The sequence below is a fragment of the Grammomys surdaster genome, unplaced genomic scaffold (assembly GCF_004785775.1).
Source record: "Grammomys surdaster isolate TR1022 unplaced genomic scaffold, NIH_TR_1.0 218, whole genome shotgun sequence".
NCBI classification, from domain to species: Eukaryota; Metazoa; Chordata; class Mammalia; order Rodentia; family Muridae; genus Grammomys; species Grammomys surdaster.
The window spans coordinates 1,015,792-1,027,359 of record NW_021604663.1 but is presented as its reverse complement, the minus strand read 5'-3'; the positions used below and the strand labels follow the sequence as shown (position 1 = coordinate 1,027,359).

General features: G+C 35.3%; 1 protein-coding gene across 4 annotated transcripts in view; it reads left to right on the top strand.

The window, feature by feature from the left end:
* Qki (QKI, KH domain containing RNA binding) overlaps positions 1–11,568 on the top strand; it is a 111,828-nt gene that overhangs the window by 42,506 nt on the left and 57,754 nt on the right. For all 4 annotated transcript variants that reach the window (XM_028772724.1, XM_028772723.1, XM_028772726.1 and 1 more), the window contains exon 3: positions 3,636–3,752. In XM_028772724.1, the coding sequence (XP_028628557.1) occupies positions 3,636–3,752 (117 nt within the window). The remainder of the gene's footprint in view (positions 1–3,635; positions 3,753–11,568) is intronic.

The following is an 11,568-nucleotide window of genomic DNA, read 5'->3' as shown; positions in this document are numbered from 1 at the left end:
CTTTCTTTCTTTCTTTCTTTCTTTCTTTCTTTCTTTCTTTCTTTCTTTCTTTCTTTCTTTCTCTCTTTCTCTCACTACTCGCAACTAACTACTGTTAGCAACTCTTGATCTGTTAATTGAGTTTGGAGTTGTTAGGCCATTCCCTACCATGTTCCATTGAAACACACCACAACTAAACAAAGTACGTGATGAAATAAGGTGACTGTCGTAGAGGAACAGGTATGGGGTTACATAGACTAATAAGAACGAGGAGCTTGGAGATGAGCAGGAATGGGGGCCGCGGATGAGTGATTTCTTGTGATGTTTCTCCCCCACTACTCTGTGAAGTTAATTCTGAATCTACTCGGAAAAAGGACAACATTTAAAAAGTTATACAGAGCCACAGGAATTTAATGCCTACTGAGAGAGAGAAGAATCACTCTTTTCCAGGGATGTTCCCCTTAATTAGCTACCCAATACCAAGACTAAATGGTCAGCCCTGAAAAAGTACATGTGAGCACTAAATGGACCCAGCACAGAGAGCGGGGACTGAGGAGGGGAGGGAAAACCCCTGAAATTGAGAGTGGGGGCACACAGGAGTTGGGGTGATGTTGTACTTGTGAATTTAAAAGATTTAAAATATACAGTGGATTTTAAAGCATGCAACTTCAAGGAAAGTGAGCAGGTATGTAACTTCCATGCTAATAGGAGGAAGAAAATAAATATGTATCCCGGTGTGTTAATTTCCCCCTGCCATGAGAAAGGGAGGCTGGGTAGAAAAGAAAAAGGAACACAGAAAGGTAGGATATATAGAAAGCATATATTAGTAAGAAATTAGATAAAAGTCATGTAGTACAAGTGGGGTCAATTAAAACACAAAAATTGATAGATTGAAACTAATTCATTTTGATACTGCTTATAAGAATCTTAATTAAAATACAAAGAAATTTAAAAGTAATATAGTCAAATATACAGTATGAAAAGTCAAGCAAAAATTGTGTCCATATTAATAGTAATGTAAGATTAGTGACAGAAAGCTATTAATGGAAAATAAAAAAGCCTATTTCATAGTAATAGATTTTACATTCGTACATGTCAAATGTCTTAAAAGTCTTTAAAAAGAGGAGAACCAAAATAAAAGAAGGAGGACAAGTAACCTTAGGTATAGCTCAGTGATAGGGTGTTTGTTAATAGAGCCGAGGCCCAGCTGCGTCTGTCTCCAGCACAAGAACAAGCAACAGGCTAGTCAATGTAGATGCTACTTCATCTTTAGTCACCCGGTTAATATTTATAAAAGCTTGACTGGGAACAATTATGGAGATGGCTTAGTGGGTGAAGGGCTCACAAAAGCATAAGGATCTGAGTTTGACTCTCTAGCACCCTCATGTCCTAGCAGTGAGACTGAAACAGTCAGCTCCTGACCCATCAGCATAGGTGACTCTGTGAGCTTTGGATTCAGTGAGTGACCATGTCAGAGGGAATAAGGAGAGAGCAGTAGAGGATTCCTAGTCTTGTCTCCACCTGTGCATGCATAGGTGAGTGCACACATGCACACAGTTTATTTTTATCTTTAATTGACTATATCCTGTGTTAAAGCATGCATGAACAAATATTTAAAGTTGATAATTTATATAGTTTTTGTTGATGTTGTTTGTTGTTTTTTTGTCTATAGCATAGGAAGCTAAAAGTCAAACCAAAGCTACCTGGGAAATTTCTTACATCATTGAAATAAAAAGTCATTATATATTTTATAGCTATCAACTTACTGTGACTTGAATGATAATGAAAATACTTCTTCAAGCCAGCTTAGATCTATATGTATACTATGGGGAGGGGCAGGAAGCATGCAATATGGAAGTATCCATTTCAGATTTGGAAAACCAGCAGATTAAACCTTTTAGGAAGAAAAGGAAATCAAAAGCTAAGAGTACATATCAGTTAAAAGAGGAATGTATAAAATGAAATGAACCAAAATGTAATTTTAATAAGCCAACCCAAACATGGCAGTTTGGGTTGGCTTATTAAAAGGAAGACAAATGCATAATGACCAAGTTGAATTCATCAGTAATATAAGGTTGGTTTAACATTTTAAAAATTAATTATAGCCCTCTATGATCTATATCTAAGATAGTGAGCTTACCTAGGACTTTATCAGCCTTGTTCGTTTAAGCTAGCAGCAAGTTGAGAATGATGTGCATTTGTGAACTTAAGGTGTGCTGTGTGGGTAGTAAAGAAAAATTTATGTAGTTGGAAAAGAAAACATATGACATGATTTGCAAGTGACAATGCCGCTTACATAACCACTTCCTAGGACCCTCCTCCCCCAGAACAATTATAAAAACAAATAATCAGGAAGGAGCATTGCTGGGTAAAGGTTGATATGAAAACTAATTATGTATTCACATACTAGAAATAGCTAATTTCTAAAAATGTACAAGCATATAGGAGTAATAAAGGCACAGTGTTCAAACGTTTTACATTCTTGAGAGGGATGTAAGATGACCTATCTACATGAATAAATTAGGCCATTATTCATGGTTTTGAAGTTCCAGTGGGGTTGATCTCAATGCATACTCTAAAGGGTATCTAAAACATTAGTGAAATACATGCAGGAATGGACGATGACAAGGAATAGCTAAGATACTCTTGAATACAGTCACCAATTAGTCTAGAATGATAGAGCACGAGTAAGTAGATTAGTGGACTAGAATGCCCCAGACACTGACCTGTATGTATTTGTGTACAGTTCATGGCATGCTCTGAGGAGTGTGTTGTCTGACATTTGTTGTATGAACAGCACATAAAATACTATACACCTAGATGATATAGGTTGGTCACTCATCAGATACAGAAAATTTAAGATGTGTGAGTGAGGCTGATACAAGTATAACACTGCTTGATGCTCACAGCAAACTAGTTTTTACCAGTGAGTAGAGTATGCCCTTCCTAGTGACCTTTAAAATTGTGTAAATTTGAATAATAGGAATTTTTGTTAAAAGATGCTGAAGTTTTGTTTATACAATTACTTTTGTCACTGCCTTTTTCATAGAATGTTTAGATTGCTTGCCTAAACCTTCAGATCTCTAAGTTAAAAGTAGGAATTGAAAAAAGAAAGGCAAATAAGGATGCATAAGATTGTTTTAAGAAATGTCACTTTAAAAAGTATGCTCAAGAGTTGTATTATTAGCACAGGGTAGAATCTTAGTTTGAGTGTTAATGTACTAGCAACAGTGTGAAACTGTCACTTACACAGTTGTGTTTGGAGACAGAATTTTTCTTGCTATGAACATAAAGCAGGACTCTTTCCCAACTATCCTTGTTAAAGGACACCTTTATTTGTAGAAAGGATTCGTGGTGTGCATGGTATCTAGTGTTGTGTTAAATCGTTACTCGGGCTGAGATTCTGTGCTGATGGACAACCATTCAGTAAATGCCTTCCTTAACTATGTCACTCTTGATAGTTTGCATTAGTACATATGAAAATTCTTTGTAAAACTGATTTACATCTACATGGCAAGAAATTAGTCAGTTAGTTCTAGGTGTTACTTCTTGGTTCATGTTTAAAGGAGACAGAGTGAACAAATGCATATGTATGCTTTCAGATAACTTTGATATATTTTTCAGTAAGTGAATAATTTATATTATCTTCCCCACAGTTTAATTTTGTTGGGAGAATCCTTGGACCTAGAGGACTTACAGCTAAACAACTTGAAGCGGAAACAGGATGTAAAATAATGGTCCGAGGCAAAGGCTCAATGAGGGATAAAAAGAAGGTAAGTCCTTGATAATGGTTGTGTGTCCTGTGAGGGAGGGACTTGTGTTTTTGCATGTTAGTAATTGTCTTAGTTAGGGTTTCTACTGCTGTGAGGAAACACCATGACCAAAAAGCAAGTTAGGGAGCTTACACTTCTTCAAGGCAGGGACCTGGAGGCAGAAACTGATGCAGAGGCCATGGAGATATTCTGCGTACTGACTTGCTTCCCATAGTTTGCTCAGCCTGCTTTCTAAGAAAATCCAGGACCACCTTCTTAAGGATGATACCTACTGTGGGTTGGGCCCTCCACCATTGATCACTAATTAAGAAAATTCCTACTTCAACTGAGACTCCTTCATCTCTGATGACAAGTTTGTGTCAAGTTGACACACAGAGTTAGCTAGTACGGTAATCAAGTTCCACATCTTGTAGATGTTGGGCGTAATCCAAAATCTTTTAAGATTTTAAGTAAAAACTTAGGAACCATTTTAAGACATCCTTTTTTTTTTCATATTATAATTCAAGAACTGAATTATCTGTCACTCCAGCATGATAATATGCTTTGCCACTTATAATTTATAACCACCTACCTATAAGATTTGACTACTGTATTTTATATAAAAATACGGAACTAAAACTTGGGGGGGAAGACAGTGGCATTTTGTTTTTGTGCTAGAGCTCAGGGCTTTGAGTTATGCTGAACAAGTACTCTGTCATCACCCGGTCTCTAGGTTTTAGATGGGATTTCACATCCCCAGCAACATCGCCCTCTACACATTTAAAAAAAATGTATTTTTCTATTTTGAGATACCTTATAAGTTGCCGAGACTGACTTTTAAGCTTTTTATCATCATACCTCACTTTCTGGATAGCTGGGATTGTCGACATAAAAAACTGTATTCAGTTTCTAAAATGTTTATTTTGATAAACTCTAAATGAGATTGGCCAGGTGAGTTGGGGCAGTTTTAGCAATATATTTTTCTTTACTAAAAGTAGTTTTTCTATACATCTTACTTTAGTAAATGAATCTTTCTATTTTTAGCTCCTACTACCACTTCTACTTGATTATTGTGGGTTTTTTTTCTTTCTTTCTTTTTTTTTCTTTTTTCTTTTCGAGACAGGGTTTCTCTGTGTAGTTCTGGCTGTCCTGGAACTCACTCTGTAGACCAGGCTGGCCTCAAACTCAGAAATCCACCTGCCTCTGCCTCCCAAGTGCTGGGATTAAAGGCGTGCGCCACCACTGCCCGGCTTACTTGATTATTGTTATTGTTGCTATTACTACCACTACTATTATAATTATTTTCTGTGTGTGATCAAGAGAGGGAGGGAAAGGAGAGAAAACGTGGAGATTGTTTTGTCAGTTTAATCAATCAACTGATGCTGAGCTACTTGCTTTAAATATTATTGTTAGGAAGATTTTATTTGCTTTTTATCCAGACTATTATAGAGTGTTTTAAAATTTCTGTCTTTGAAAAAAAAAAAGATTTAAATCCTATGTGTTTACTATTCATTAAAATTGTTATTAAGAATGAATTTTTTTTTAAAATAACATTTTTCTTTAAGAGCTATCAGATGGTAAATCTGGGGTCAGTTTATGTTAGCAGATTTTGTGGAGTTTTCAGGAAAAACAAAACAAAACAAAAAGAAAAACCAAAAGAACACCCACCAACAAATTATGACTTTGTTGTGATGAGTGTGTCACCTGAGCCTCACAAGCTGACTGCAACTGCCCCTCTGTTTAGCACAGAGAATGGGTAGCTAGGAAATTTGCAGCAAAGTCTTTGATCATATCTTTAAATAGTGCCTTTTATATAGTTTAAAGACATTTTTCCGGGAATTAGGTTTTCCCTAGAACATCTTTAGATGTATTTAATTTTTTTTAAATAAATAATTTAAACACATTCAGAATTAGGTGTGTTGTAATCTTCTGGAAGTTTGGCTTCCACAAGTGAGTGACTGTAGGGTGGTGATGGCATTAGCCTTGAACAGTACTGACGTAGTTGCTTAAGAACATTGAATGCAAAGCTTTGACAATTTAAGACCCATCGATCTTCACCAAAGAAGTCCACTAGTTAAGAAATGTTGTTTCTCAAAGAAAATACTGCTACTCCTTTTTAAGTTGCTATTAATTTGAATTGACCTCACTCATCTAACTCTGGTCATACAATACCTAACAGATGAGAATTAGAAATTGGAATTGTATTTTTAGACATGAGCAAAGAAAATTTTCTCCTGTCTTTGGCACAGCAGAAAGATAAAGAGTGAGCATTACTCAGATTCCTTAGGTTAGAATCTTGATTCTGCCTTGTATAGCATTGTGGTGAGGGTTAAACACATTACAAGTGCAAAGCACTTAGGACAGGGAGATGTATATTAGCAAGTACTCAAATAAAGGATAATGACAATATATTTTGTTTTAAACTACAGGCTAGAGGCAGTGTAGGAGAAGGCTACAATTATTTTACTTTTGTAAATGGTAGTATTTCCTGTTGTCTTGTTACTTCTGAGTATTCCATGTCATTGTAGGGGTTTCACCATTGTTTGGAGTTTCTAATTCTTAACCTTACTGGTAAAAACAGTTCCCACATTTTATTTTCTCCTGTTATCTGTTGAGATATGAAACTTTGGAGATTATACACGTTATATGTGTATATATGTGTATATATGTTATATATGTGTGTGTGTGTATATATATATATATAAAATATGTATTATCACATGTGCCATACATATACAGAATATACATATATATATATATGTTATATAGATATAGAAAACAATAGTAAAATAAATGAGAACACCTGAAAATGAGTTGAGCTGCAGAATACATTTTCAGTGTTGTTAAATGCTATGGATTGACCTGTTAACTTAAATTGTTTCTATGTGGCTAATATTTTCTTATGTCTTCGTTAATTGCTCTCAACCTTATGTATTGTGTCAGGATCTCTCATTTAAATTCTCCACCTTATATATTGATTCCTGGTCTCCCATTTGTTGATACAAGCTAGTATAGTTACCTGAATCTCTCCAGGAATTCTCTGTGTCCTCATTTCTTGTGAATTAGTATTATGAGTGGATCTTACACCCACAAGACTTTCACATGGGTTCTGAAGATCCAAACTGTTCCTCACTCTTGAATTTTACCCCCGAGACGTTTTTTCCAACCCTGATGTGCTTTCTAAAAAGTGTTGATAATGAAGTGAAAAGGGAAGGTGTTTTCATTTAGTACTTGTCTGTTTGGTAACGACATAACAAACAGGTAAGTACTGACATAAATAATAATAAGAATGATGAGTTTGTATTAATAGTTACAAAGGAAATTTGTCTAGCTTTAAACCCGTTATCTATGTATGTTAAAATACTAACAAAGCTAGAAAAGCAACCTTAATTTTCTTACTGCTTTTTGTACTTTGAACAAAAATGTTACAATAGAAATAATTTTTGTTGCCTGAATCCTTCTCTAAACACAACACATACTGTCTTTTATGGAATTTCCTTGCTATTTAGTGAATACTTGTCATTAAGGATTAGACAATACACTCACAAATGATTAGCCCTGTAGTTCTGAGTCATAAAAGAATGATGTAGACATGTCTCTCTAAACAGTGATGATTGCAAGCTCTATGTACTTTCAATATTCCTGGAAGATAGATAGTAGCATGTAATACTAAGATGCTGGTTTAATTTAAGCATGTGAGTTAATATGTCAATTTTCTTTTCTTTTTCTTACTTTGCTAATAATTTATTATTATTGGGCTTACCAGGGCTGGTTTTTGTTTTGATGTAAAATTCAAGTATCCTGCAGGACTACTTAACAGAAACCATGGGCAGGAACTGATAGAACTTAGAATACTATCAGGAATGTCTTGTCTGTCCTGAGCAGCATATGGATGGATAGCAGTGTTTCTGTGCCCTCTAGCTGAGTATGCTTATGGTAACAGCATTGTCAGAAAATATGTTATAAGTGAAAATCAGCTACTTTGTGGTAATTAAGTCTGATTTATTTTGTGTACGTTTCATTAACTCTTTTCTCAATATTTGACACACATTTTTTCAACTAATATTGGTTTTATCATTTGCATTTTATATGTGAGGACACTTTTGTCAGGGAATTTGAATGATTTGCCAGAAAAGTGGTAGTCAGAACTTGAAATGAAGCATGCATTGTATCATTTGATGTTTCACATTTTACTCTAAGGCATTTCCAACAGCAACTACCACAGAAATGCTGCAACATATGAACTTAGGAAGCCAATTGAACATTTTATTAAATTCTTTCATGCTTTCTTACTTTTTCATAGGTGACAGTATTTTTCATACTGTCAGAACACTGAGGACCCCTGATATTAGATGTCTAGGGACTTCTGACACTCATAATCAATACTCATGTCTCTAGGGAGCAGTTACTGATAATTTGCTTCAATTTGAGCACTATTTGGAGATTATATCGGATCGCAGAAGTTCCAGGAGTGAATGTCACTGCAGAAACCAAGCACAGCCCACCTTTCGTTTCTGTTCAGCTCTAAGGCATGTTTCTAATCTCCCTCTCAAGTTTGATTAATTTTCTAGAGTGACCTACTCAGAATAACATTTTATTTAGTCTTGCCTGTTTGCTGTTAAAGGTTATTGAAGGGATACGCATGAACAAGCCATATAGAATGGACACCCAGAGTGAGACATGGGATAAGGTAGAGTTTCCATGCCCTCTTCTGGGAGTGCCAGGATTTTGTAGTTGTTGAGCTCCTTATGAGTTTTTATGAGGCTTCTCTGGGGAATGACAGTTGGTGACATCATTGGCCATTGGTGATAAAGTCATCTTTTTAAAAACTATTTATTTATTTATTTTATGTATATGCGTACACATTCACTCTCTTCAGACACACCAGAAGAGAGGATCAGATCCCATTACAGATGGTTGTGAGCCACCATGTGGTTGCTGGGTATTGAACTCATGACCTCTGGAAGAGCACTCAGCGCTCTTCACAGCTGAGCCATCTCTCCAGTCTCGATAAAGTCATCTTTCATTCCCTTTCCTGTCCTATTTCTAGAAACCAGAAAACATCAACTTTTTAAATTAAAATGATGTTGGTTTCTATGGCAACCCACTCATATGTTGAGACTGTCCCATAACCTTTAGTTATCAATTACCCCATTAGTATATAAAGATACTAAATGAGAGCTGTGTTGCCAGGAAGTGAAGAACATATACACTCATAATGAATCATAGTATCGTATGCAGATTATTACTCATCTGAAAACTTAGAATGATGGATTTAAAAAATGAAATATTCAAATATGTATTGGGGATAAGACCCAATATAAACATTTATGTTTTGTATACTTTTCACATATACCTTGTAGTGTGTACAGTTTTGTGTTGTTTACTTGCTTTTTTGACGACCACCTATTATGTGTTGGCAGTTACAGAATTTTATAACATGTAAACAGTCAGAAATGTTTTAGATAATTTGGAATACTTGATAATTTCTAACTAGGGAACCTCAACTTATTCAGTAATTCCCTTGATATTCAGAATCCCTCCTCAAGGACTTAATCTTAAGTTTTCTAATAGAAAATTGTGTTCTTGAACAGAATCCATAATACTAGAGAAATTAGTTTTAAGTCCTTGAACACAACTGTCTTTTGTATATAACTAGGTCCTTTTAAATTTTATGGACTGACAGTTACTCTATGGGGAAAAATTTTTCTTCCAAAAAGGAAGTCTTGGTGGGAACATTTTTAAGATTTCTATTATCAGCCTATATATCTATAGGTTCTTTCCTCATAAGAAAATGGTTTCTTTTCCTCATAAACTGGAGGGAACAAAGTGTCCAAGCCTGTGAATTCCTGTCTCACACCTCATCCTGTTTAGTCGTTTAGTCAAATCTTCCCATGATGGAATGTTTAGAGTTGATGAGGCTAGGTTAGTTAAGTTTGTCCTACAGGAGTTTGCAAACTTAGCCATCTTAGAATCCTGCTCACTGTGAAGGAGGCTGTATGGTAGGTCTGCCAGCCTTCTAGGACTGCTGATAGTGGTGGCTTATAGCACCAGCCTTTATGTAATACCTGATTCAGGCTGTATGTCAGTCTCAGGAGCTCGTCAGTGGCACTGTTCCTGGCACTGTTCCTTTCTCACAGGATTTTAGGTTTAAAGGGATATAGTAATGCATTCATTCCCTTGTATTGAGCAAAATACTGCTCTAAGTACAAGACTACCTATCTCCTTGGGCAAATTCAGCTGTGTCATGCCATTTTCTTTGGAATGTGGGCTTTTAAGTCAAAACTCACACAAAACTGATACAAGCTTTAATTTTTAAAGTTAACTTTGGCTTTTTTTTTAATGTGTATTTGACTATTTTGTCTTATGTAGAGCTGTGCTTTTAAAAGACAAAACTAAGGAAGTATAGTATTTTTTGTGATTATGACAGAGGTATATTATGTAATAGAAAACATAGTACAATTTTTGAATTTTGTATTTAGTGTAACATTTATAAGATCATCTCTAAGATAACATTCTTAAATGGTCATATTTATCTCAAGTGAAATATTTTCTTACAGTAGCAGTTTATTAGATTGATTAACTTTCTTCTGCTTTTTCTGTAACTTATTTTGTAAATATGTACTACTGTATGAGAATTGGAAAGTGCCACATGAACTTCAGTCATTGTTGCTAAGATTGGCAACCTGAATTGGATCTCTGGGTCTCCGATGATAAAAGAAAGAACTGATTCTGACAAGATATGCTCTGACCTCCACATATGGGCACATTCACACACACACATAAACAAACACTAAATATAATTAAAAACCAAAACCATTGTTCTAGAAACTACTTTTGACAGTTTGGGGATGTTTTCTAGGTTGTTCAAATAATTGTTCATATATACATATCTTTTACCAGACAGTAAAGTAGATTGTGCTAATTTGTAATTTTAGATTTCTCCTGCAGTATTACAGTCTGTCCTTTGCCATTTTACCAAGTAGTTGAAGCTATATGCTGAGGGATAAGAAGGTGTTACCTGTATAAATTCCAAGTAATATTAACAGTATGCACAAACTAAAATTTCCTCCTTTTTTAAGGGTCTAAGGGTTGAGGTGCCCCCCCCTACTTATTTATTTAAAACATTTTTTTATGGACAGTTACAGTTGTTTCAACATTTTGAAAGAGATAAATTAGTTTAGTTTGGAGTTGGTATATTCCATTAGTTCTCAAAAACTCTTATGGATTTTGCTAGTTGCATTTTCATGATGGATTAACAGTTGTCTCTGTCTCAGTGGTTTTAACAGCTAGTGGCACAATTATCTAACACAAAGACAGCTCCAAAGAACTTGTTTTATTGATTCTGTTGAATACTCTGTTCTCAGTAAATAATACCTTAAGCACAGGTATGAATATTTAAAACATCTTTTCATTGTGGAAAAAATTGAAACAGCAGGACAATCAGCTGCCTAATGGACTGTTCCTTTTCTGCCAACCACACCACCACCACTTCTTTCAGAAAGGCACTTGTTATTGCCCTTCCCATATCTCCCCACTGCATGTTAAGTTATTTGAGGAGTAAATTCTGGGCATATAGTTTCAACTTTAAATATTGTATTAGGTAGCTCCAAAATAGACTTGGTAATATGTTAATTTTTCTTTTTGTCACCAAATATGCACTCAGTAAAGTTCATGTTCCAGAAATGTAATTTTTAAAATGCTTGTTGAAATTATATCCAGGGCTAGGCATGTTAGCATACCCTTCTAACACCAGCATTACACAGGCAGAGAGGCATGCAGATCTCTTGTCAGTTTTAGGGCAGCCTGATCTGTACAGTGAAACCCTATCTCAAAC